General features: G+C 43.3%; 5 protein-coding genes across 7 annotated transcripts; 3 read left to right on the top strand and 2 right to left on the bottom strand.

Moving 5' to 3' along the window:
* LOC8058371 (threonine--tRNA ligase, chloroplastic/mitochondrial 2) lies at positions 1603-6700 on the bottom strand. Its single transcript, XM_021454329.1, has 8 exons — positions 6294-6700; positions 5980-6126; positions 5736-5883; positions 5374-5627; positions 4427-4804; positions 3489-3797; positions 2396-2596; positions 1603-2213 (listed from the first exon to the last, which is right to left on the bottom strand). Exons 1-8 carry the CDS (start codon positions 6591-6593, stop codon positions 1953-1955), a joined length of 1998 nt encoding a protein of 665 aa, XP_021310004.1. The 5' UTR covers positions 6594-6700; the 3' UTR covers positions 1603-1952.
* On the top strand, positions 10553-14456 carry LOC8058370 (GDSL esterase/lipase At3g26430). Its single transcript, XM_002463054.2, has 5 exons — positions 10553-10999; positions 12930-13142; positions 13265-13434; positions 13540-13810; positions 13901-14456. Exons 1-5 carry the CDS (start codon positions 10726-10728, stop codon positions 14167-14169), a joined length of 1197 nt encoding a protein of 398 aa, XP_002463099.1. The 5' UTR covers positions 10553-10725; the 3' UTR covers positions 14170-14456.
* Positions 15923-24365, top strand: LOC8078971. 3 transcript variants are annotated; one of them, XM_021453444.1, is made up of 7 exons: positions 15955-17427; positions 17534-17677; positions 20062-21613; positions 21695-21839; positions 22659-22818; positions 23593-23772; positions 24097-24365. In XM_021453444.1, exons 3-7 carry the CDS (start codon positions 21094-21096, stop codon positions 24100-24102), a joined length of 1011 nt encoding a protein of 336 aa, XP_021309119.1. In that variant the 5' UTR covers positions 15955-17427; positions 17534-17677; positions 20062-21093; the 3' UTR covers positions 24103-24365. The 3 variants fall into 3 exon arrangements, with proteins under 3 accessions (XP_021309120.1, XP_021309119.1, XP_002463097.1); XM_021453445.1 differs by lacking the exon at positions 24097-24365 and having other exon boundaries at positions 15923-17427; positions 23597-23741; XM_002463052.2 differs by lacking the exon at positions 15955-17427 and having other exon boundaries at positions 17481-17677.
* On the top strand, positions 16112-20699 carry LOC8058369 (FBD-associated F-box protein At5g60610). Its single transcript, XM_002463053.2, has 7 exons — positions 16112-16578; positions 16674-16860; positions 17200-17427; positions 17534-17677; positions 20062-20226; positions 20501-20604; positions 20687-20699. The coding sequence occupies exons 1-7, from the start codon at positions 16112-16114 to the stop codon at positions 20697-20699; spliced, it is 1308 nt and encodes a 435-aa protein (XP_002463098.2).
* LOC8058368 lies at positions 25396-26598 on the bottom strand. The gene has a single exon (XM_002460892.2). It carries the CDS (start codon positions 26402-26404, stop codon positions 25559-25561), a length of 846 nt encoding a protein of 281 aa, XP_002460937.2. The 5' UTR covers positions 26405-26598; the 3' UTR covers positions 25396-25558.

Below are 27992 nucleotides of genomic sequence, written 5' to 3'. Positions count from 1 at the left end.
TTTGTTGCGGTATTTACATATACGTGCCTTTTTATTTTCCTTTCACTTTCATATGTACATGACCTACAGTAGATGGCCATTTTTATATTTCTATATATCTACCGTTTCTCCAATATCTTGGTATTTTTTTTCTTCATTTGTCTCGCCTTGTTTAGTTCATCTCAAAAACAAAAAACTTTTCAAGATTCTTCATTACATCGAATCTTGCGGCACATGTATGAAATATTAAATATAGATGAAAACAAAAACTAATTGCACAGTTTGTCTATAAATTGTGAAACGAATCTTTTAAGCCTAGTAACTCTATGATTGGACAATGTTTGTCAAATAAAAACAAAATTACTACAGTATCAAAATCCAAAAACTTTTTGATCTAAACAAGGCCATCTATGGCCATGTTCATGGGCTGACGTCCGTTCAGTTTCCACTTTTCTTTTTATTTTTGTATTGCTTTCTCTATCAGATTTTATTTTCTCAGTTCCTTTTCTCCTTTTGTCTTTTCATCCTTTTTCGTTTTTCTTTTTTTTGTACGTATATTGAGAAATTTGATCAAAATAAATTACATAAAGACTATATTGGATAAATTGTATGTATATATTTTTTTCAAAAGAAGTTGGGCAACAATAATATAACTTACGTGAATAAGTTATGTTATTCGTATAATTTATTATGTAAACTCATGATTATAAAAGTTATGTTGAAAAATTGTTATGAATAAGATTTCCCTATGGTAATTTTCAACAAAATTTAGACTTCAAAAGTTATGTAGAAAAGTCATCATGACAAATTGTCTATATAATATTATTAAAAAACTATTGACTAAGTTATGCTAGTATGTTATGGCTTGTAAAATATTATGTGTAGAAGTTATATGTGCAACTTTATAACTTTTTAAAATATCGCGAAAATAAAATTTCCAAAAATGAAAAGAAAATCGTGGGGGGTGGTGGGATTGGCCGCTGGTTTGACTTTCTTGTAACTTGATCACTGCAAGTCGTTGCAGTATTTCACATGAATCATGTATGAGCTCTGAACGGATGGACATCTGAGTACCTCGTCTTTCTTTAACCCCTGAACACTTCTCTTTAATTCTCGGCCTATGACAAAAAAAAAAGTTAACCATGCACTACAGACAAAAACTAATGTTAATCCTATTATTATAGATTCAGGTTGACATGAAGAATCACATTCCTTCTTATTGAAAAAGATTGGTGGTGAGCACTGAGCACTGAGCACTGAGCACTATTTGAGCTGAACAGGATTCCTTCAGCTACAAGATATGCCCATGGGTCGGTGACATGGATATTTGGTTTTCTAACACTATCTGAACACAAGCTTTTGAGATTCTCTCTGCTTTATAAGCTGTAGCTGACCCACATATTCCCCGAGTCGCACCCACAAAGATTGATTGGTTCGGACATCGATCTCACGGCCAACTTAAGTATGCTTGAGGATATGATGCGAGAGGCTAGGGATGAACAAAACACACATTAGTGGAGATGTTTTGCATCAATCCAAACACAGCCACTGCATTTTGCAGTACGAATATATAATTAAACTCCAGGCATAATTGATCCACCGTGTCATGTAGCACATTCGATGTAAAACATATAGGCCTTTGAAACGGTGAATTCGTAATGAAGATGACTGAAATGGCAATGATCACGGTCGACACGTACTTAACTAAAAGCATCTCTTTCAGCCAAAACGTAGAGAGCAGTTTTTTTTCTTTTGTGTGTGTGTGTGTGTGGGGGGGGGGGGGGGGGGGGGGGGTAAGAGAGATATTCTGTAACCTATGATGACTGATGGCAACTATGGACTATGCTATGCACAAAAAAAGTGTTGGACCTGCTTCTGCAGACCTTAGCTGTTATTTTACTTTGATGGAACAGATCTATGTGTAAAGGATCTAATGTTCTACATACCGGACTGAAATTTAGTGGAACAACGGTCTATAACGATGATTTGTTTGCGACAGCAAGTTGAAGTCTCGTGATGAATTCGTCGACGGGCATTGTGCCGATCTCCCCATTGTGCCTGGACCTGATAGTCAGGGTCCTGGCTTGAACTTCTTTAGGGCCAACAACTGCCATGAGTGGCACCTTTTGTGTTTCAGCATTCCTTATTAGCTTTGGTAGGCGCTCTCCATGACAGACTTCAACACGTAACCCTCTTGATTTCAGTTCTGAGGCCACCTCGTTACAGTATTGCAACTGAAAAGAATATAAAATCAAGATGTCATGGTTCCATAAATAATACTAAGGCAAACATCTATCTGAACTATAAACATCTCTTCAATCGAAAGAGAAACAGATAATCCAGAGTATCAGTGAACATATGCTTTCAAATTTTAACAACTTATGGTGAACGATAATGCAAAGCAAATGAATCAAACCTCATTGTCTGTCACAGGTAGAATACGGGCTTGGGTTGGGGCAAGCCAAAGTGGAAAATCACCAGCATAGTGCTCAATCAGGACACCAAAGAAGCGCTCCAAAGACCCAAGGATAGCTCTATGAATCATGATGGGTCGCTTTTTCTCAGAATTTGAATCAACATAGGTAATGTCGAACCGTTCAGGCAAATTGAAATCCACCTATAACATATAAGAAATTGGAGCGTTAGTGTATCCTATTTTCTCTTCGAACAATTTGATTATTGTAAATCGCGTTAGAGACCATTAAACTTGTAGTGTACGTGTCACCAAGCTTTAAAATGGGACTGATTCATCACTAAACTTTCAAAGTGGATCACCTGAAGTGACTTATGTGGCAACTTGTCTAATCACGCTAGCATGGACTCCGAGTTTTGTTCGACATGGCAATGAGTTCAGATTACAGTTATATTTGCATTGAACCCCTGCATGCTAATCATATTAGAACTAATATGTTCATGAACTAATTCATGTACTTAAATATTTGACCCCAGTGCTGGGCAGAGCTTCATGGAGGCGAAGCTGGGCAGCACCCCCCCCCCCCACCCACCCCCACCCCCGCGCGCGCGCTCTGAACAGATTACCAAATATCATAGTTTATTTAGTATAGAGACATCAATTTCAACATAGACTCCTAGAGTTTATTCATAGTCCATCTCATTCTCGTGTCGATTTAGGGCACAGCCACATGTATTATCTGGCAGCAGCACACTAGCCATAAGGTGGCTGGCAGGCAATTTGCATTGGGTGGGTGAAAACTAGTATACTACCGTGTAGAAAGGGCAAATTATAAGGAACATATGGATTAAAGGATGTTGGAAGACTTTTTTAAAAAACTATTATGCCGCATCCTTCACTATAATTTCCATGTCAGCCTTATTGGATGGTGGTACATTATTGGTGATTTTTAGACCATCCAGTTAGAAAGTTTAGTCATTGATTAGTTTAATTTTAAAGAATAGTGACATTTTTGCACGCACAAGACAAGTTTGGTAACCTTCAATGCCATTTACACATTTGAGTACCTCTTACCCCATAAAAATATATAATTTACCTGCACAGTGGAACACTGCCATTTCCTTCCAAGAGCATCCTCAATTTTTAGATCGATTTTTGGACCATAAAAAGCACCTCCACCTTCATCAACCTTGTATTCCCAACCTTTATCATCTAATGCATTCTTCAGAGCAATCGTTGCCTTTTCCCATATGTCATCAGTGCCAACAGATTTTTCTGGCCTAGTTGAAAGGTTTATCTCATAATACCGAAAACCAAATTGTCCAAGTATTTGCTCAGTTAGATCAAGAACACCTCTAATTTCATCTTTTATCTGGTCCTCCAGGCAAAATATGTGGGCATCATCCTACATAAATAGAAATAGTTGAAATTTAGGCATCATCCTAATAACTAGAAATAGTTGAGAATTGAAAACAATACCAAGAGTACTTCTGAACTTTATAAAGTAGTGGTGAGAAGATTCTAGTACCAACCAGCCAGTGCTATGATTGTTAGCAACATGTTACAGAGTAGAATGTCCATATTCCATAACTTAAGGATAGTATGTTTAGAAAAGGAACTGAAACGAAAGGTGCTGATACCTATGATGTGTATTCTTCAAAACAGAAAAAAGGTCATGTGTGGACTTGATTGCTGGCTAATGACATTACATAAGCACGTATAAAGCAATAAATAATGCCAAAAGGTACTTCAGGGAAAGGAGCAAAAGCTGCAAAGTTGTACTACAAAGCATGTCATTCGAAAAGAAAACATCTTTAGCATTGCTCATCTCATCTAGTAGTAATTACAAATAAGTAAAAAATAAAAATTCTTAAAGCGGTAAGGCATCCTGTGTGATTTGTGCCGCTGACTGGCAACCTAGACATGCCTTGCTGCCTTGGTGACACCTTAGGAACCATGCTAAAAATTATGAAATGATCATGATCCCATCAGTAAAATATTAGTGGTATAAGGGAACCTGAAGAAGGGAAGCACCTGTGTGAACCCTCTTACACGGAACAACCCGTGAAGACTACCAGATAGCTCATATCTGTAGACCGTTCCTAGCTCTGCCACTCTGATAGGAAAATCCCGATATGAATGTAGTTTTCTCTTGTATACCAAAATGTGGTAAGGGCAATTCATAGGCCGCAGTTGATACATCTCATCTTCAACATCCATTTGATTGTACATGCTCTCTTTGTAGAAGTCTATGTGTCCACTGATCTTCCAAAGATCAGCCTTCGCAACATGAGGAGTGTACAGTAGATCATAACCATGTTGCAAATGAATCTGTTTCCATGAGTCTTCTAAAATGTGTCTGATGATAGCGCCTTTTGGATGCCAGAATACTAGACCACCACCAGCATCATCCTGATTAATTCACATAGGTTACGGTCACTAATAAAAAAAATATAACTTATGCACAGGATGCAAGTCATATTTAGAAGTTAGACCTGGTTATCTATTTCATAGAGTAGAAAAGTAAACCAAGAACATGGACAATATTATATTGGAATAGTCAGTTATAGCAAACTGTTTGCATCAAACATCACATTTTTGGCGCTTACTAAGAAACATCAATAGATGTTAGCAGGTGCAGAATACAAATCAAATGAAGTTGTGCTATGACTATTTCAACATAGTGAGATCGACCAGAGCAAAGTGACCACTTTGTCTTCAAATCCCGAGCACAGCAAATCATTCCAATGTTGTAGACTCAGATCTTGTTCACTTTTGCCATGGTACACTGTAAAGATTCTCCCATGCATGAAAGCTATCAAGAACTATCAGGCATTTAAGGGCTCTAAAAACTAACAAAACCACACAATCTGGCATCGTTCAGTTTTATTGCTGGTGGAAAGGTTGAGGCATATAGTTACCAATGAATCACTCTTCTGTATTTACATATGCTTTCTCAGAAATTAAGATTTAAGACGCACCTGTATAGAGAACAGATCAAGGTCCTGACCCAATCGTCGATGATCTCGGCGCTTGGCTTCCTCCTTAAAGTGGATGTAAGCCTTCAGTTGATCTTCATTTTCCCAAGCAGTTCCATATATTCTTTGTAGCATTTGGTTTTTCTCATCACCTCTCCAGTAAGCACCAGCAACAGACTCAAGCTCAACAGCCTTTCTGTTTATTTTTCCAGTTGACTCCACATGAGGCCCGGCACAGAGATCCCACCACTCTTCTCCTACATGACACGAAGGATCTCATCAACACATGCTATCATAAATAAACCAATCAAGAGGGGTAAGTCTCTTTTGAAAAGATATCCAAGTCACCAATTTACAAGGCTAACCAATGTGGTATATCGTGATTGGTTCTTCCTTAATGCTCTCCAAAATCTCCAACTTATAAGGCTCATTGAGTGCTTCAATCCTCTTCTGAGCCTCTTCTCGGGACACCTCCTCCCTCACCAGCGGGAGGTTCTGTCGGATGATCCGATCCTATCAACAATTGAACATACCAAGTTGACAAATCAAAACCACCACTTTGCAGTTCAGGTCAATTCAGACATGCTCAGTGTAGGAATGCAGACTCACCATCTCCTTCTTAATCTTCTTGAGGTCCTTATCTGTCAAGGGCTCCATGTCAAAGTCGTAGTAGAAACCATTCTCTATCCAGGGACCTATTGTCACCTTGGAGTTGGGGAACAGCTTCTGGACAGCCATGGCCATCACATGGGCGCACTACAGCAACAATTGTGAAAGACACTAAGTTGTCTATAGTTTTGACGGGACACTAAATTGCACACGTATTAGAGTGACGGGATTTTGGTGAGAACCGAGACCAAATTAAGCATACAATACAAGGTTCAAACACTGTAACGTAGGGGGGAGAAGGGGATAGGCAGTACGGTGTGCCGGATGCGCAGCAGGGTTTCGGAGGACTCGTTGGTGGGGAGCACCACCCGCTCCTCCTCCTCGTCTCCGGTCGGGGCCGCGGCCGCGGAAGCCTCTTCCACAGGTGCCGAGGGTGAGGCAGTGGAGGAGGACCGCACCGCGGTGTATGGGAACCTGCGGGAGGAGGCGGGTCTGCGGGGTGGGAACTCAAGCAGGGAAGTGGCCGCGGGACGGTGGCGCGGCGACGAGGGCACGAGCGAGCCGCGGTGGGGGTGGGAGCGGAGCAAGGGGGCGGAGGCGGATGGAGCCGCCATTTGGCCCCGGCGACGCCGAGCTCCGGGAGCGTGTGGCGGACTGGCGGGGCGTTCCCTCGTGGCCTCGTCTTTGGCACGTTACCCCGTCTGGAATTGGATATCGTTCGTCTGACCCACGGCACGGCACGGGCGCACGGCTAGTTTTACTGGCCGATTGCAAATTTTAACTATTTCTTTGGATGGACAACGTTATGCCGCGACCGGCCTTCAACCTCGCCACGCCCTTTCCTCCCCCACCCGTGCCAGCCCCGGCCGACGGCAGCCTCGCCGCACAGAAAAGTTCTCCATTAAACACTTATCTAGATTCAAAACTAAAACAACAATCATTTTATTTTTGGAAAGAGATTTTTTTTTTCAAATTCTCCATATCGTATACGGAGTATGTGCCAACAATGCAAATTAAGAGGAGGCCATATTTAGTTCCGAAGTTTGGTTTATTAGATGCGACTACTCAAGAATCAGCCAAAATTTCATCCAACATTTAAGCGGGCTTGTCCGTGAGCCCACAAATATGCTTAATTTTTGTGGGCTTTTAAAGAACTCACAAAAATTAAGAGTTAATTTGGCAGAGCTCTTATTTAGTTCTGCCTTCTACGTTTTTTTAGAAAAGCTATTTTCTAAGTAAAAAATAGAGAATCTAGAGCTATTTTGATGAAGCCATAAATTATATTTTTTTTCAAAACGGCTCTGACTCATGTAAATGAGTCCCTCATGAGAAATTATACCAAACACCTTCTAAGTCTATTTATGGACTCATGGATGAATCTTCTTCGTGAAAAACTTTCTTTCTATGTAACACACTCAACGTGAAAACACCTCTATAGTTGGTGAAAAGAAAAATTCTGCGACACTGTAGCACTTTCGTTTGTTTGTGGTAATTATTGTCCAATCGTGGACTAACTAGGCTCAAAAGATTCGTCTCGTACATTACGACCAAACTGTGTAATTAGTTTTTATTTTCGTCTATATTTAATACTCTATGTATGTGTCTAAAAATTTGATGTGATGGAGAATCTTGAAAAATTTTGCATTTTGTGGTGGAAGTAAACAAAGCCTAAGTCTATTTATGGACTCATGGATGAATCTTCTTCGTGAAGAACTTTCTTTCTATGTAACACACTCAACGTGAAAAAAAAAAAAAATCTATTCTATGCAATGTAGATACTTTTATGTTCGATTTATCTCCTACACTGGAGCTATTCATATGTTATGCTATACAATATCGCAAAGCCCAAAAGCTGTAAGCTCAAAATTATGGACCATCAGTCCATCACTTCATTTTCAGGGTAAAAGCGCCTCGCACACTAAGGGCTTGTTTAGTTGTGAAAATTTTTTAGATTTCGCTACTGTAATATTTTTGTTTTTATTTGGTAAACATTATCTAATCATAAAATAATTATATTTAAAAGATTCGTCTCGCGATTTACAGACAAACTGTGCAATTAGTTTTTGTTTTTATTTATATTTAATGCTCCATACATATGCCGTAAGATTTGATGTGATAGAGAATCTTGAAAAGTTTTTGGTTTTTAGTGGAAACTAAACAAGACCTAAACATCCAAAAAAAGTCTGATAATTGACTAATAATTACTGTAATACTAGCATAATCCAAGACCATGAGCATCAAATAGTCACGGCCCATCGAACACAGTATACAGCATAGTGCTACTAGACTCTGCGTCACGACCACTTCATCGAAAGTGCCCTCTACGTTTGAATTTATTAGCACTATTTTTCAATCATAAAAATATTTTTTTTACAACAAATTAGTATGAGTAACAGTCATGAAAGTTTTGTCCTGTTCACTTAGGCTATTTTTAGTGAGAGTTCCATGACTCAGTTTTTAACACATCAATATTTTGAAAACGGAAGAGTTTTCATTCACATAAAACTCTCTCTGCTCCCATAAAATTTTTATCAACTATCTCTTCATTAATATAGTGCCACATAAGCATATTTAGGGTGTGTTTGACATTACTCCATAAACTCCGCTCCACGAACTCCACCATAGAGCATCTTCACAAAAACTGGAGTAGCTCCACGTTTTTCAGCTCGGTGTTTGATACTGCTCTGCTTCATGTTTTTCAGCTCCGCTCCATATTTTTTAGATAAACAGTTTCTGCTCCACACACTTACTTCAAGGAAAAAGAGTGGAGCTGTGAGAGCACCTAAAGAGGTACTCCACAAACTCCAGTTTTTTGTGGAGCTGCTCTATGGTGGAGTTTGTGGAGCAGTCTCAAACAACCCCTTAATGTCCATAAAACTCTAATGAAACTCCATTAAAACTGGTCTTATGAGACATTGCGTCCTAAATCCCGATAAGGTCAGTCTCAATGCATAGTTTCATAACAGAGTTATCAAGATTATAAATTAGTTAACCGAGCTATATGAGTTTTATAGGGATGAAACTTCTCTCTCATTTGATGGAACTTCTTCATTTAATGATCCTACCAAGTCAGCAATTTTACTTATGTGATATCATATTTAATGTATATGACACTCTTATTAAACATGCATCAAGACTACCTAATAATATGCCACCCCTTTTATACTCTGTCATGACACTATGGATGCGTAGCACGGTAGTTTCCAGAATTCCAGCACTGCATTCCTGCATTCCGGCTAATGCGCAACCCACGCTAGTTCATCATGAAAACCAAAAATTCCCCGTCACATCGAATCTTGTGGCACATGCATGAAACATTAAATATAGATGAAAATAAAAACTAATTATATAGTTTAGCTGTAAATCACGAGACGAATCTTTTGATCCTAGTTAGTTTATGATTGGATAATATTTGTCACAAACAAACGAAAGTGCTATAGTACCGAAAAATTTTCACTTTTCAGAACTAAACAAGGCTCCAATCATATTTCTACTTCTGTTTGCCTTCAGATCCAAGCCTCCCCGTTTCCCCCCGCCTTTCGCGAGCTCAGGGGCACCGTGTTTCTTACTCCTGCCTGCAATGCTCGTATTGTTTAGTTCTAAAAATATTTTGGATTTTAATACTGTAATATTTTTATTTTTATTTAACAAATATTATCTAATTATAAATTAACTAGGTTTAAAAAATTCATCTCATAATTCACAAACAAATTATATAATTAGTTTTTATTTTCGTCTATATTTAATGGTCCATATATATACTGCAAGATTCGATATAACGGTAATCTTGAAAAAATTTTGGTTTTGGTTAAACTAAGGCCTTGTCTACTTCCAAAAAATTTTGCAAAATAGGAATAGTAGCACTTTCGTTTGTATTTGACAAATATTGTTCAATTATGGACTAACTAGGCTCAAAAGATTCGTCTCGTCAATTCCGACCAAACTATGCAATTAGTTTTTATTTTTATCTATATTTAATACTCCATGCATACGTCTAAAGATTCGGGCCTTGTTTAGTTCCCAAAAAAATTTGCAAAATTTTTCAGATTCCCCGTCACATCGAATCTTTAAACGTATGCATGAAGTATTAAATATAGATAAAAATAAAAACTAATTGCACAGTTTGGTCGGAATTGACGAGATGAATCTTTTAAGCCTAGTTAGTCCATGATTGGACAATATTTGTCAAATACAAACGAAAGTGCTACAGTGTCGATTTTTCAAAAATTTTTGGAACTAAACAAGGCCTCGATGTGACAGAAAATCTGAAAAATTTTGTAAAATTTTGGAGAACTAAACAAGGTCTAAACAAGGCCTAATGTGTGTACCGCGTGCGTACTATGTGCCGAACTGCCGAAGCCCCGCGCGGCACCGCACGAGCACTCGTGAGCACACATTATTATTGCGTGCTCCACCAACAGCAGGAAACGTGGCACACCCTTCTCCGAGAAGGCGCGCGCCGCACCGTCACGTCACCGCCGTCTCTCCCCGCCGCGCTCGGGCGCGCGCCCGCCACGCCGCCACGGCACCGCGTCCGCGTGCGTGCCGGCCCATATATCTCTATCCATCCACTGGCCAGTCCCCATCCGCCTCCAAACCCACGACCCACTACTCCACCAGCCCACCGCCACCGCGCACCGCTAGTCCGCGACGCCAGCGCCCCCAGCCTCGCTCCCTCACTCCTCCCGCGCTCCCCACCGTGCCGCCACAAGCGACGCGACGCCGCGACACGCAGGGGAGAGGGAAATGGCCACGGCCGCGACTGCCACCGGCACCGCGGGGAGCAGAGCAGCCGCGCTGCCGCTGCTGCTGCTGCTTCTCTCGTTGGCGCTGCCGCTGCGGGCCTACGGCGCGGGCGGCGACTGCCACTTCCCGGCCGTGTTCAACTTCGGCGACTCCAACTCGGACACGGGCGGGCTGTCGTCGCTCTTCGGCGCCGCGCCGCCGCCCAACGGCAGGACCTTCTTCGGCATGCCCGCCGGCCGCTACTGCGACGGTCGCCTCGTCATCGACTTCATCGGTACGTGCACGCTCGTTCTCGTACGTCTCGCCTGCCCCCGAACCACTCGGCCGATGAACCCGCCGCCATGGACATGGTCTGCGCGGGGATTTTACTGTTCACTTTTCACCTGCTCTCACTCATGGTCATGGGGCTCATGGCTATGATTGCACTGCGCGTCGGGGGCCCATCGATCGACACAACCAAAACCGCCTTCACTTGCCGGGACCAATGAATGCAGCGTTAATTCGTCCTGCCTTTCGTCCAGCGACGAAGATAGGCCTGGTTTAGTTCAAATTTTTTTACAAAATAAGAATAATAGTACTTTTGTTTGTATTTGATAAATATGACTAACTAGTTTAAAAGTTTTGTTTCGCAAATTACAGGTAAACTGTATACTTAGTTATTTTTTATCTATATTTAATATTTCATGTATATGTTTCAAGATTTGATGTGACGAGAAATTTAAGAAATTTTATAAAATATTTTGGGAAATAAACAAAGCCTAAGTTAGGTGAAAAAGCAGCAGTAAAACAACGACTCTAGCACACAGTACGTAATACGTACGACGTAATTTTTTCGTTATCAAATTACCATCTGTTTCTCACTTCGTCTCGGCTGGAACGCAACGAGGAGAGCCGAACCGAGCAAGCAGAAGCAGACGGTTTGCTTCATCAGGATCTCTGAAACGACAAGCCAAACCAGCCAACCCCGAGTTCCTGACACGAGACCGTGACCCCTGAAACACCGGTTTCAGGCCATGTGCCGGACGAGCATGGGCTCCATTCGAGCTCGACCGGCCCGTGCGCGTGCGGGCGTGTCTCCAGCTCCAGGGCAACCATGATGCGCGTCCCCGTCTCCGTCCAGCACGTGAGCACGCGTGTGATTATTTTGAGCTGCCTGCCGACACGATCTTGGTTTTATTCCAAACAATCCGACAAAAATTTCAGTGGCTTGCGCAAAGCATCTTTGCATAATAGGCCGGCACTGCCCATGCTGTTGGGAGATACGCCCAATGGAGACCGCCCTGTTGGTCTGCCAATGCGGATGCCCATTTTACTTTTAGAGCAAGACCAATAATACATTATACAGCCGGCGTGCTGTTATATAGTAGTGAGTTTTTCACTACATAATATGTACTGTAGCTCATTTGTCTCTCTCGAAGATTCTTGATTTTTTGTCTAAGTCGACTTTAAGCTTATAGCCCGTTTTTCCTTTCTTTTTCATCTCAGCATTTAGTCAGCTTTGAGCTTGTCATTATACTTGCTCTTAGCCTTTTATTTTAGACGAACTCCTTTAGCCTTTTAGGATGATGCTGATACGGGAAGGACAGATACAAGCATTAGCCTATTCTGGTAGGTACGTGAAAATATAGTGGGGGCAAAGAGGCATGAGGAGGGAACAATCAGGGATCAGATTTGGGTGGCAGTGGAGGAATATTTTATCAAATATGGATGCTTCACTTTATAGATTGTGACCACAGTGGAAGGATAAAGGGTGACACTAACTTTTTCTTAACTTGTCCTTTGGTAATTTTAAGGGTAGATATAACACTAGAATCTGAACAGCACACGGTAGGAAGTGATACAAAATACATGCATGCGGTCCTGTTCGAAATGCAGGAATTCAGTAAGAAACTGAATACACAAGAATTGGGGCTTCAACTTGTATGAAACTACCTTGTGCTACATTCCTACTCAATTTTCTGATGGCTTCACTGTTTTTGGCCAAATTCATGCACCTACAATTTTTATTTTGCACTGAACGAAAACTGGTAGCAAAAATGTCTCCTGTCACTGGACTGCTAACTGGAATGTACTCTTCAGTGATTCTTCAGTGATCAACACAGTTTTGCCATAGACTAGTGCCAACACAGTTATTCTTCAGTGATCAAATGACAAAATGGCGCTTCTTAATGTACTCTTTTATCTCCTTTTCCCCCGAACTGCAGCTGAAAGCCTGGGACTAACTCACCTCAGCGCGTACCTGAACTCAATTGGAAGCAACTTCACACAGGGAGCCAATTTTGCAACAGCTGGTTCGTCAATCAGAAGACAGAATACATCTCTGTTCGTCTCAGGCTTCAGCCCCATTTCCTTGGACGTGCAGTTCTGGGAGTTTGAACAATTCATCAACAGAAGCCAACTCGTCTACAACAACAAAGGTGACAACAGAAACCCCAAAACCATCTCTATCAGTATTCAGTACCACACCAAGCTCGATAGTATTTATGTTTTACTCCATTAATTTTTTTTATTTTAAACCCCTTTTATCTTTTACATGTAGGCGGTATCTACAGGCAGATCCTACCAAGGGCAGAGTACTTCTCCCAGGCACTTTACACCTTCGACATCGGTCAAAATGACATCACCTCGGGCTACTTTGTTAACAATAGCACTGAAGAAGTCGAAGCCATAATCCCTGATCTCATGGAGAGGCTCACATCTATAATCCAGGTGCTCTTTGACAGAGCAGCATCAAGTTGCTATTTGAAAGATGTAGCGCGCACACACCGTTCCATGGATGGTCTGCTCATTAGCTGAATATATGCAACTTCGCAGAGCGTGTACGCGCGTGGAGGAAGGTATTTCTGGATCCACAACACAGGGCCGCTCGGCTGCCTGCCCTACGCGCTGCTGCACCGCCCTGACCTCGCCACTCCAGCGGACGGCACCGGCTGCTCCGTCACGTACAACAAGGTCGCGCAGCTCTTCAACCTCAGGCTCAAGGAGACCGTGGCGAGCCTCCGGAAGACGCACCCTGACGCCGCGTTCACCTACGTCGACGTCTACACCGCCAAGTACAAGCTCATCAGCCAAGCCAAGAAGCTCGGTAAGGCGCTCAAGTTGGTGTTGTCTGCAATGCAAGCTCTGAACATTTCCACGCGCGCGGGAGCTCATGTTTGTATTGTCTGTGATGCAGGCTTCGATGACCCTCTGCTGACCTGCTGCGGGTACGGCGGCGGCCGGTACAACTTAGACCTGAGCATCGGCTGCGGCGGGAAGATGCAGGTGAACGGGACGTCGGTGGTGGTGGGGAACTCGTGCGAGGACCCCTCCAAGAGGGTGAGCTGGGACGGCGTGCACTTCACCGAGGCCGCCAACAAGTTCGTGTTCGACCAGATCGTCGCCGGCGTGCTCTCTGACCCGCCCGTGGCGCTGAGGCAGGCGTGCCATAGCAGAGGGCAATGAACCGGCCGTGTGTCGCTCGTCGGGATGACTACGCTGCAGCTGCTGCTGCGGCTGCTTCTCGCTGTGTAACTTTGCAAGTGTAAATCGAAGGAGCAAGCATGCTCGACAGCTCGAGGATGTAATAAGGGACATGCAAATCAGAGCAGAGATCGAAGAGCAATGCTGTCTGCCTGTCCATTAGTGGAGGACGTGACCACGAAAAACTATAACTAAAAGTATTATTCACTGATTTTTTATAAGAAAAAAATAATACTGGCTAATAGAAAAAATATGGTTTATAAGCGAAACAAACAGAGCCAAATAGCATGCATTGTGAAGTATTCTGTTGAAATATTGATCATCACAGGCGCCATTGCACCGGTATAAAATATGAGCAAACAAAATGTGGCCCGGTTCTTAATATAAAGATGTGTAAATATTTTATGTGATCGAGAAAAAAATATGGCCTGGTTGGTTTCGCTGATAAGTCAAGCTGAAAACTACTATTCACTGATAAGCTGATTAGATAAAGCATTTTGAGTGCTGCTTACGTTTGGCTAATAAATCATGACTAAAAGTATTTTTTGCTAATTTGTTATATGAGAAAAACACTACCGAATGTTGACAGATTCGGCAAACAATCTCAAGTGAATAAGCAGAGATTTCTCTCATGACAGACTAAACATCCATACACATGAAATTCATGATAGGTTCTTAATGATGAAAATTTAGCGTTATATTTGTGATTTTTTTTGTTTTTATTTTTTCGATTGTTCTATTTTCCTTTTGTACTTTGTGTTTCTTAGAGGGTGTTAGTTTGGGCTGCTAAAGTTTAGCTGGCTAATTTTAGTCCTATTTAGTTATTTTTTACCTGAACACTGTGACTAAATAAGACTAAATGAGTATTTAGCCAATTAGTCACCAAAGAGTTGCTAAGGCCTTGTTTAGTTCACCCAAAAACTAAAAACTTTTCAAGATTCCTCGTCTCATCGAATCTTGCAGCACATGCATGGAGCATTAAATATAGATAAAAACAAAAACTAATTGCACAGTTTGTCTGTAAATCATGAGATAAATCTTTTAAACCTAGTTACTCCATGATTGGACAATGTTTGTAAAATAAAAATAAAAGTGCTACAGTGTCAAAATCCAATTTTTTTTACATCTAAACAAGATCTAAATGGGAGTGAAGCCTAGACTGTCTCACCTTTTAATCACTTTTTACCTAAACATATAGGCCTGGTTTACTTCACCTAAAAACCAAAAACTTTTCAAGATTTTCCGGCACATCGAATATTGCGGCATATACATAGAGCACTAAATATAGACGAAAAATAAAAATTAATTGTACAGTTTATCTGTAAATCGTGAGATGAATCTTTTAAGCCTAGTTACTTTATGATTGGATAATGTTTGTCAAATAAAAACGAAAGTGCTACAGTCTCGAAAACCAAAAAATTTTCAGAACTAAACAAGGTAACTAAAAAGAACTAAAAAAAATCTTTATAGTCCACCAAACTCGAGCCGAGAAATAGACATTTTCAGCTTTCGATGTTGTGTCATCGAGCCCAAAGCTCTGGTCCAGCCCAACATACCCAAGCGCTCCATAGAGCCGGATTTTTATTTATTTGCCACTCTTATGTGCCAACTCTATGTGTTAATGATATGTGAGACTATATGAGTCCCCGACATATAGGCTAGGTCAGAAATGACAAATCTACGAGAACCTACCCATAATGATGACATGTGGTGGCAAATAACTGAAAAGCAGCCATACACTCCCAAGTCCCAAGTCCGGACACCGGAAGTCCCAAGTTCCGTTCTGTTTCAGTCGCCACCCAAAATCCTGCCACATGAGCGGCCGCGGCGGCGGCGGCCGCATCCCCATCCCCGCCTACATGTGCTGGCCGCCGTCCGGTGCGCAAGCGAGCACGGATGAGTGGATGACACAGCGCCCGCTTTGATGCGACACGGGCTGGATCCGCGGACGCTTGACATCTACGAGGAAATGGTGCTCAACTTCATCTACCGTTTCCTCCCCAAGCCTTCGGTCTCTGTTGCCGCCACCCTGTCCTGCGCCGCCGCTGACGCCGAGAAACGCGATGGAGTCGACCGCATCAGCGGCCTCCCCGACGACCTCCTCCGCTGCGTTGTCGCCTGCCTCCCCGCTAAGGACGGCGCCCGCACCGCCGTGCTCTCTACGCGCTGGCGCGGCCTCTGGTGCTCGGTGCCCCTCGTCCTCGTGGACACCCATTTCCTCCCCCGCGGCGGCGCAGAGGGCCGGCCCCCGAGCCCTGGCTTCGTCTCGCACGCCGTTCGCCGCGCCGTTTCCGACGCCCTCCGCGCGCATCCTGGACCGTTCCCCTTCGTCAGCATCTCTTGCCAGTTCATGGAAGCCGTCGATGCGGACCGCGCCGTGCTCGCTCGCTGGTTCTAGCTCCTCGCCACCAAGGGCGTAAGGAGCTCGCCTTTGTCAACCGCCCCACTCCCCTCATTGACCTGCGCATCCCTGCCGCGCTCTTCAGCTGTGCCTCCCTTCGCCGCCTGTATCTCGGCGCATGGATTTTCGTCGACACAGCCACTCTCCCACATGGCGCCTCCTTCCCCAGTCTGCAGGAGCTCGTCCTAGGTGCTATCGTACTGGAGGACCGCGACCTCGACTTCCTGCTCTCCGCGAGTCCGGTGCTTGAGATCCTGACCTTTATTGGAAGTGTGAGGCCTCGTTCGGTTGTAGCCACCAAACCGCCTGGATCCGGCTGGATTCAATCCTGGGCCTCGCTGCGTCCCACAGGTCTAGGCTGGCCAGTAGCAGGCTGCCCACCTTGTCATTATGTCAGCAGTGTCACAATCGTCACCCACGCTGTCTGCATCCATGTATGATGGCCGCCTGGATTCAATCCGGACCTCTAGAGTCGTGGAACCAATCCTGTTCAAAATCTACATGTCAATCCTGGATTACATTCCCCCATGCATTTACTCTGCAATGGAAAGGAGATACTCTCTCCCTCCCTGGATTAGTTCCACCTGGATGCAACCGAACATGCCCTGAAGGGTTTGCGCGCCCGTCTTGCCAGCCACAGCCTACGCTGCGCACAGTTCTGTCTATGCTTTGTTGAAGAAGTGTCGGTACTGGACGCCCCATGCCTGGAGCGGCTCTTCATCTGGAGATGCCCAAGCTCAAGCGTGAGAGTCAAGATTGGCCATGCTCCTCAGTTGAGAATGCTGGGTTACCTGGAGCCAGGAGTGCACGTACTGGAGATTGGCAACACCGTTATCAAGGTCCCAGTTTCCATTTTTCTTTATTGCTTTTAATAATTGAAATGACATGTGCCAATTAGGAGCCTAATGGGATAATGTCATGGTTTTGTTATTTCGTGCATTGCAGTCAACAACAAAGCCAAGTCCTAAAACGACTGTTCCAAGCGTGCGGATGTTGGCACTGGACCTGCAGTTCAGAATTCACAATGAGGTCAAGATGCTGCCAAGTTTTCTGAGATGTTTTCCCAATGTTGAAACACTGTGTATCCAGGTAAAATCAACATCTCCTTTGGCATTTGCATAATTGCATTTTCGTTGTTGCTACTAGCGACTTTGTATCACTACATTGGTGTTGCATATACTAGCTAATGGCCCGTGCGTTACTACGAGCACACAAAATTTGAACAAAATAACAGTTATTCTAAAACATATATTGCTGTAGAACACTTGATCAATAGGTTATAACACCATTAAGAATTGGTCATGGTGGATACAAATACAAATGCAAGATGACAGCCAATAAGGCTAAAACCGCACTAGGCAAAAACACAATACAACTTGCGATAATACTTGCTAAGACAACTGTCACCATGATTTAAAGCATTAATTACTTAGAGCCAAAACCTCTCATCCTCTCCTATTTAAGACATCATCTCAAGTTCTAACACATAGAGTACATGAGTGTAAACAAGCACAAATTAAGAAATGTAATCTATTAACAATGTTCTCAGACCAACATGGCAGCATACCTTACTTGAGAGTCTACGGTTCATATATGAGTTAGGAGGACTTACACAGTGCAAACTGAGATATGTCATGCATTCCACAGGGCACCGTAACAATTTGCTCAATAGAATCCTAGTGAATCTCAGCATTTGGACAAAGGAAACAAAAAATGCACAATACCCTTTCTTTGTTCAACGACCAACTGCAGTAGAAGTTGCAACTGGGACTAGCTGTTGCACATTTCTCAGTCATCAACAGTCAATCAAAACCTTGAGTAATATGAAATTTTAAATATTCCAATAGATTAGATAATGTGATAAATATGAAATATTCCATACATCTCAACTCAAATTTAAATATCATTCATCTTCACACAGAACAAGTTCAGTAAAACTTGGGTGGAAAATAGAAGGTCCATAAGTATCTTAAGAATAGTACTGTCAGCAATCATATGTTTTGCAACAACCTGTGGCCTGAACGAACATTTTTTATAACTCTAATCACAGTAAGTTGGGATAACAGGTGAAAATATATTTTCAGGTACTAAACTAACCCAAGAGAAGAAATGATCCACTCCTTAAGAATTTGAGCATTTAACATTGTTTCAGCTGTTGTGAATGTCTTTGATACAACCACCACTACAAGTTGTTAGACAGGAAATACTACAAAAGTCTTCAGCAGATATTCATCAGTCACATACAAAGAATCTATGTTGAAGTGAGGGAAGGTGATTACCAAGAGTAGTTTCTTGATCTAAATCTTTGCTAGGCTGATACAAAATGGACGAATAGCATAATTTTTTTTTATGTGACTGATCTAAATCTCTGTTGCTTCTTGATCTGAAGATCGGCAACATTTTCTGGAGATTGGCAACATTTTCTGGACATCAACCTCAGCATTACAGTTTACACTACCATTATTCTTTCTCTATTTAATTGGCTAATCCAAATAAAACTACCATAATTGCAACCTATCATTCACTTAGTCACAGTAGAACAGTCTTTCACTTTGATACAGACCTACTTGATGGTAGTGTAAACTGCAATACTTAAGTTTCTCGTGTATTTCGTCTATTAAACACTAAAGAAATAGTATTGTAATCCATGATCTCCTTGATCCAGTTTTATTTATTTTGCTACAATGCTACCAGAGTGACTAAGACATTGATGTAGCGTTTGTGTTCTTTTTACTTAGTTTCTGTACACCTACAAGTGGGCAATATTTTGAACATATTTGAAGTCCAGGCCTGAGAGAGAGCTGATGTAGCAGAGTCTACAAACCAAAAATTTGTCCCATTCCAAGTTTTAATTGGCATTAATGTGATATGGCATCACAGAAGCATTCCAACAAACACCTAGCATGCAGCACCCAGAAGATATGAGGGAGTGCCTTGGCATAGAGCCGTCCACACGTGAGCGAGAAGGCGCTGCTGTTCCTGCTGCCTCCTGTATAGCTTTAGTGGAGTAAGACAGGAGAGCACAAGATTAGCGGAGGTTTCGGAATGGGGGATCACAATGTATCTTGGTTGTGCACCACCATCGCTTATCCACTTTAGCCACTGTTTGTCACCGGCACTCGCACACATCGTCGGGGATCCTGTCCGAGGCAGGCACTCTCTCGGCGGTGAACCCGGAGAGAGTTTGTGGCAGATCAAGCTGCTGATTGGGGGGCACAAGCAGGTGTGGATTGATGTTCCGGCCTCCTGGGCGCTGATTGGGGAGCGACGGACAAAATGGGTCTAGGGCTGAGGGCAACGTGCGGATGAAGGGGTGCGAGTTGCTCTCGTATTTTTTAAGTAGGAGAGAATGTGAACTGTTCGCGAACTTTTGCTATAATCGCATTTTAGTTGTTGTCACTGGCCACTTGTTGCACTACATTGTTGTTGCATATAATGACTGATCTGTTTCTGTTCGCGAACTTGAATTTCAGTCAGAAAAACCTGTTGAGCCCACCGATTGCCTGAACGTCAAGTTTTGGGAAGAAGCTGGTCCCATCAAGTGCGTGCAGTCAAACCTCAAGAGACTTATGCTCCGGGAGTTTCATGGAGATGACAATGAGTTTGCTTTTCTTATGTATATTGCTGAAAATGCCAAGGTATTGGAGTCAATGGTTCTTGTGATGGGACTCCGAAGGCACTCTGAACCAGAACAAATGGCAGCCAGAATGAAAGCCCTGGATAACGCAAGATGGGCATGTGGAAGCAGCAAACTCAGGTATATGATTTCCCAGCTTGGTGAAGAAGAAGGCAGTGTTTGGAATTTCACAGTGGCATCTGACTTCATGTGGAATGATCCGTTCTTCTGTGGAGTTTAGATAGTGCATATCGTGCCTCTTCTGCGTCAAATTGTGTAATCATTTCTGCTAACAGTTCTGTCTGGTGATCTGGTCTGTGGTGACTTGTGAACCGTATCAGCCTGTATGCCACTACCACAGCACTGCCCACATGGTTGTAGGCGCTGATGTTGTTATATGGTATGACCATGGCTCGCCCGTTCTTGTTTAATTGTTTCTTGAGCATCAGCATGTTTCTCTTCCAAATCCTGGATTGGGAAAGGTGGGACGACTAGCGATGTCAGGTTGTTTCAGCAGAGCATGAAGCTGTAAGGTTTTGCCGTGGCCCGTGGGGACGTTTTTGTTCGCTTGTTTCTAGATTTATATGAAAGTTGTCATAAGTTCTGCATGGTGAAAGCTTCGGCATTTCTCCTTATTTTTATGTACACTGATGCCTTGGAACTTGGAATAGCAAATAATCCGTTGGATTATGGACTTGCACACAAATCATTCATGAATCGAAATGGCTGAACCCTAATAACAGCAGTGCAGTGAACAGCTTGCTGCAGATAGATCCAGCCTCAGGTTTGCAGAACTGTAGCGAGCTCCTTCCTCCCCGTCTACCCGTCAGCTGGCCGTCGCACCCAAAACCCCAGGCTGCCAGCCGCCGCCGCGACCCACCACGACACCATGTCCGCTGCCTCGGCGCTCCGGCCGACCGAGCTATTTCCCCTCCCTAGCGGGCTCTCCCTTTCGCCGCGCCTCAAGCTTCTGCTCACCTTCTTCCGCGCCGACCTTACCGTCCGGCCCCTCGACGAGTGGCAGCTCAAGTCCGCCCTCCTCGCCTTCCTCCGCGACCCGCCTCTCTCCCTCCCGCTCCTCCCCGACTCCGACCTCTCCGTGAGCCGCCTCCCTGACCTCCAGAAGCGCCGCCGCGAGGAGCCCGTAGCCTCTGGGGTCCTCCACGTTCGCGACCTCACCTTCCTCCGCCCCCGCAAGGGCGACGGCGAGGCCGAGGAGATGACCCGGGAGCAGGAGGAGGAGAAGTACTTCGAGTGGCGGAACACCCTGGTCCAGAAGCTCGAAGGCATCGAGCTCAACCTCGAGGGAGTGAAGTTCCGGATGACCGTTGAGATCCCGTCGTCCGACGACTTCAGAACGATGAAGAAGTCATGGGAGGATTTCTACTCCTCCGAGCTACTCAATAGCAGTATGATCTGGTTCCTGTATCGCGTTTTCTTGATTGCATTGCCGGCTAGGTAGAGTTGGGATTGACATTTGCTGATATCAGGGAATCCGGTGAGAAAGATAGCAAAAAGGCCAGACACTATTATCGTCCGTGGCGTGCCTTCCAGATGGTTTGCGGAGACAAGAGTATCATCCAAACCTTCCACGCTGGTCACCCACACTATTTTCTCAGCTCTTGGTAAAATAGGGTGAGCTTTGGTGTTCTCGAGTTTGTTTGGCTCATAGTGCACTATCTGTTTTTCCTCTGATTATATCTAATTAGTGATTTTGCATCAGTGAGCTGCATCCCAAATGAATTAGTGCTTCAAGAAATGGAAACTGCAAAAGCCTAAAGACATCTAAACTAACTGGGCATGACCCACATTTGGAATTTATAGAAACTTAATACATCATTGTTGGATTCAATGATTTTTTTTGTTCATGTTGGCAGCCTCTTGTTTCTGTTGTAGAACAATATTTAGTGTCATGTACCTAACCCTCATGTTATCCTGAAAAGTGCATGGTGTTAGTGAATTGATGTGCATAGGCAAAAACCTGTATCACAGTCAGTTTTGGAGTTACCTTCTGTGTTTGTATTAGTTCATTTTTCTCTGTTGTTTTCTGTTCATTTTGGTAATATGATACGTCACATAAATTAGTAAATAGATACTATTGGTGATTGTAATTGACTAATTGTAATTCATGTGTACAATACTGAATCATAACTAGAAAAAGAAATGCTAAAAACACATCATGGTTAGTATACCACTTTTCAATAAACTGACAAGTTTGCAAAAATGATTTCCTGTGAACTGGCTTCACTGAAGTGGTGATGCAGACTGCAGAGATCCTTCAATTTCATTTTTTTCATTGGTATCTGTCTTCATCTAGTTTTTACCTGACTAGCCTTCAAAATAATATGATGATTTTTTTAGTTAATTAGTACTGGTTTATGCAATGCATTTGACTGTCTGTGAATACTGTTTAAATTAGTACTCACTTGCAACATTCTTCCATCCAAATGTCAGCAACCTAAAAATTGCCAATGATGATGAGATAGAAGCTAAAGGAGATGGAGCCAGTAAGGAGCTCATATCTGGACTTAATTGCAAAGTTTGGGTGCAATTTGAGAACTATGATGACTTCCACGATGCAATGAAGGCATTATGTGGACGCTCTTTAGAGAAGGTAAGATTTCTTTTTCACTTATGTATCATTTTTCAACGCTTCATTCTAATTAGAACACATAATGAAGCAACATGTGAAATCAGAGACATTTGCTTCATCTGTATATTTATGGCACCTAAGTTGATTCATAATTCATTCCATAAGGATTGAATGTCTACCTGCAGTGATTTTGTATGGGTGTTTCATATCATTTGCCCTTCTCAAGTGCTCATGCGCAACATAATCACATAAATATCTCAAATAGTTCTAGATATTATCAACCTTTGTTATTTTGTGTAACATTTATGGCTTCCTTTCCACTCTCTTTTCTGGAAAACCCTGTGGAGAACCATTCCAGGATCTTGAAAGTGCCTAAGTCTGCAGGGCATGAACTGAAAACTTAATGAATTGTAGTAGTGTGCACTAATTAGAGTACACATTATCATAAATTAGCAAAGGACAACAAGACCCCAAGCAGCTCGAAATGCTTGTATATATTGTAACCTTTAGTTCGAAGTATTGGTATAATAATTTACAGTTGCAACAATTGTTAGGAATTGCTCATTTCCTTGCATATCTCTATTGAGTGGAAACTGAGACAGCCTTTTCAAGAAGCATCATTTGTTCCACCTTAACACACATCTGAAGTGACAACTTCTCTTTTTTTATAAACACTTAATGAGACACATTTGCAGTACCTTTTCCTTTCAGAATTGGTTGATGACATCTAGTGATTGTTTGTATTCTATCATTTTGGAAACATAATGAGGTCTAACTTATATTTTGTTTCTGAAGGAAGGATCTCGGTTGAAAGTAGACTATGACGTGACCTGGGACCGTGAAGGTTTCTTTCGCATTGCTCAATATGAGCCAGCTGGTAACAATTCAGGGGAGAGGGATTCATCAGCATCGGTTCATGGCCGGAGGAAACATCACACTTCACGCATTGAGTCAGATTATAGGAAGAGATTCAGGGTAAGTTACCATATCAAGGCTTCTAATTGTCAACTGTTCTATGTGGTGTGGGCAGTCTTCTTCAGTAAGTTATTCATGTGAATGGTAGCTGCCATTTTTTTTATTTAACTTTTGATGGTTCTAGTGAAATACTGCTTGTTTTTGTTAATTGTCTGTAAAATTGTTTCATTTCAAGTTCTTGGTCGGTATATTCAGATGGTACGCATTGTTATGGATTTTATTACCAATTACCATGTTCGTTCTGTGTATATGCACTCAAAGTTTCTTTCTGTTTATATGCACTCAAAGTTTCTAACCTTTTTTTTGCCTATTGTTGTGGCTCAGGATTGATGACACAGGTCCATGGTATGAGCGATATTCCTTTGTCCTCTGGAGAGGGAAAACAGCTGCATTGTACCACTATTGTTTCATTCTCAGATTTGAAGTTATATTTCTCCTCTGTTCACACTTAACCGAACAGAAAAATCTTCTAACTAATTGATAGTTATTATTAGTATCAGTTTTATCCTTGTTGATACCCTGAGGCCAGAGTGTACCACAAAACCAAACTGTTTTATTTCTTTGCAAAGAATTCTTTAGCATATTGAACGTCAGTACCTGAGGCCTTGTTTAGTTCCGAAAAGTGAAAAGTTTTTGGTACTATAGCACTTTCGTTTGTTTGTGACAAATATTATCCAATCATAAACTAACTAGGATCAAAAGATTCATCTCGTGATTTACAGCTAAACTGTGTAATTAGTTTTTATTTTTGTCTATATTTAATGTTTCATGCATGTGCCACAAGATTCGATGCGATGGAGAATGTTGAAAACTTTTTGGTTTTCAGGGTGAACTAAACAAGGCCTGAACCCATGCTCAATGATCAGTCACAATGGTATCTGAGTTCAGACTTCAGAGTAATGAATGAATGATTTCAGAAATGAGCGTAGGCACGGGTAAGCCTACACGTGCGAAGCTTTGACGATAGATCGGGTACAGCCGTACAGCCGTGCAGGTGGGTCTTTCTAGAGACCCAAACTACAATACTCTTTCTGGTTTGGATAAGCTATTTTCTGTGTAGAGGATCAGACTCAAAAGCCAAAGGCTAAGGTCGAGAATGACAATTCAATGGAAGGTGATGTGCATCCCTGCATGTGATAGGTGGATTTTGCAATTTGGCATTGGTGTTAAAAAATGTTTGTTGTGGAGTCACGGTGTCGATGTGGCACGTGATCATGCATCAACTTGCATTGAATCTTCTCGTCTAGAACGTCAACTAGCCAGTATATTTCCAAGCATCTAGTACACATGACTGGCTTCTGTTTCATGCGCACTTGCTGCACGCTGATGCAGATCGTTGCACATGCCTGAATCAGGACTTCAGGAGTATGACAGCCGCTGATATAGATCGTTGCACATGCCTGAATCGTTGTTCACTTGTCGGATGGGTCAGTAAAGCCGCATGCGAATGAGTGGGAAAAAGGACCATATGTCCAGTTTCAAAAAAAAAAAAAAGGACCATATGTCCGCGACTTTGCGAGATAAAAGCAGGCTACGAACTTTGCGAGATACCCATGATACCTGTATCAGGAGTTATTTGATATTTATTCCGAATGATCGATGCTTTATAAACACTTTTGGGGGTAGCCACACACAAAAGGGGCTGCTGATGTACATTTTTACAGGCACGAAAAGAGGAGTAAAATCAACTCTAACAAAGGGAGGAAAGATAACCTGGAAAATTTGATCTTTCTGGCCACCCAACTACACAACTATATACATCACAATTCACAAGACACCCTGCAAATTACCCCTTCTTTCGATGTGCATGGCTTCTGGCTGAAATAATCTCATGAGCGGCGCCAGCGCTGCTACTCCTCTTGCCATGCGAGTCACGCGGCGCCACCGCTAGTTTGTCGCCGGCCTTGATGCCGCCAACATCCTTGCGTGCCTTCGTCGCCGTCGTCGCCGGTGATCTCCCGGCGCCCAGGGCTTCCTCCCCGTTCAAGATCGGCAAGAGGTACCACCAAATGGAGGTGCAGCAGATGGCGAACACCCTCCCGAACACCACGAGGCACAGCAGCAGCAGCGTCATGGCCAGCGGCCAGTAATAGCACGGCCTCATCACCATCTTCCTTCCCCACGCCCAGGACCACCTCACGCCGCCGGCCTTGCTCTTCTTCGCCGGCGGCACGGTTGCCTTCGCCTGCACCGCCACGGGGTCTTCCTTGGGGCTGGAAGGCTCCGTGGGCGGCGCCGACGACGACTGCGAGGCCGGCTTGCTGCTCTGCTTGCCCTGCCTCTTCTTGGCGCCGGCGGCAGCCTGCTCCTCCTCCTCGTGCGGGAGCTTGACGACGATGGGCACCCACCCTTTCTTCTCCGACTGCACGAACCGGACCATGAGATGGTCGGCGTCGACGTCCGAGCCGGCGCGCCGCAGGATCTTCTCCCGCTTGGACTCCAGCTCGGACAGCACGACGGAGAACTTGTCCAGCCCCCGCGACGCGTAGGGGTTGCTGTTCTTCCCCTGCTTCGCCTTCGTCTTCGCCTTGGCGGCGGCCGGCTTCCCGGCGGCGGCGCCGGCGGCGGCCGCGCCCTCCTCCTTGTCGACGTCCTTGAAATTGCCCGCGCCGCAGAACATCTTTTCTCGCATACCGTTTGCGACTTCTCCCCCCCGTGTCGGGGACGACCAAAGACTTTTTATAGAGCCTGGACGCTGAGCAGCACTGCAAGCCTGAGCTGCTCATGGCTTCGTCGCGGCGTCACGCCTTGTCCTTGCCATCCATCCGTGCTGAGTCGTTCGTCCGGTCTCTGAGTGGGATGACCAGGCCAAGTGAGGATGGCGCAGGGCAGTTCGTGCTTGGTCAAGCGTGGAGGGGAGAAGCACTATTCAATCCATTTCCCCCGTCTTGTTTGCCACGTTTGACTCGGTGAATAGTCCGTGTTTCCTTTACAAAATGCAGGAATTTTCCGAGAGCATACCACGCTCGAGCTGACGTACGACGTTTCTTGTGTACCAGTAGCTTGTTTCTAATCTGTTATCCGACAAATTTATCCAACAGATAGTTAAGGTGAGAAATTGTGGCTGATTTTTCGATTGGTGCTGATGTTAATGCTGATTTGTTGTTTCATATCTGAAAAGGTGCTGATGTTAATGCTGATTTGTTGTTTCATATATGAAAAATCGGACAGATAAATTCATGCCAAGACAGAGCTTGCATTTAATTCCATCATCCAAAGTCTAACACACAGCTGAGACGGCCACTATTTCACTTTTCACGAGCGGCACGAGAGTTGAGCATCGTTTTCACGATTACCACCATCGGGGCGTGCCAGTGATTACTCACCTAACTTTCTGTGCAAGATTATGATGTCTCGTCTCCAACTCTCTGCACTGCATCCTTCGCGACCGGGCTGTGTTGACCTGCAGCTAGCCAGGTTTGATTGCTGGCCAAGGCGTTGACTCTGAAAGGAGCCCAGCTTTATTATATACTGCAATTTAATCATCACGGATCGTAAAGGTAAATAAGCGTGTGCTTGAACGGATCAAAGGCTTACGTACTCTTCCACGCAGTCTCCTTGTATATACTAGACGTATTATATATATATGCTCGGCTTCAGGTCAAATGAAAGCAAGCGAAAAGTTCTTCAGCTGAAATAAGCTGTTTAGATTTCCGTTGTGGTTAGGTTAACAAATTCTATCGTTTTCTGACTGACCAGTGGATAAGATGAAGATGAAGACGAGAAATTAGTATATACCAAGATGTCTGAAGAAGAACAGTCGGAAACCTAGCATAATGAGGCCTTGTTTAGTTCGCAAAAATTTTCAAGATTTCTCGTCACATCGAATCTTTGGTCGTATGCATGGAGCATTAAATATAGATAAAAATAAAAACTAATTGCACAGTTTACCTGTAATTTATGAGATGAATCTTTTGAGCCTAGTTACTCTTTATTTGGACAATGCTTGTCAAATAAAAACGAAAATGCTACAGTAGCCAAAAACGAAAATTTTTACGAACTAAACAACTCCCTCTGTCCTGAAGAATGATATGACAGCTAAAGGATTAGCGTGTGCAAGTATGCAACAACGAAAATTCACTGGTTGTCACCATCTGCTTACATCGGCTGTGTCCGTGAGAATTTCGATTATCATGAGGCTGCCTGCCTCCATGGATGGATTAATGGTTTCTGATTGCTGCTACGGACCGATTAGCATGAGGTTCCTGTTTCTTGCACTT

The sequence above is a fragment of the Sorghum bicolor genome, chromosome 2 (assembly GCF_000003195.3).
Source record: "Sorghum bicolor cultivar BTx623 chromosome 2, Sorghum_bicolor_NCBIv3, whole genome shotgun sequence".
In the NCBI taxonomy this organism is placed as follows: Eukaryota; Viridiplantae; Streptophyta; class Magnoliopsida; order Poales; family Poaceae; genus Sorghum; species Sorghum bicolor.
The sequence above is the reverse complement of the archived record's forward strand: the minus strand, read 5'-3'. Positions and strand labels throughout refer to the sequence as shown.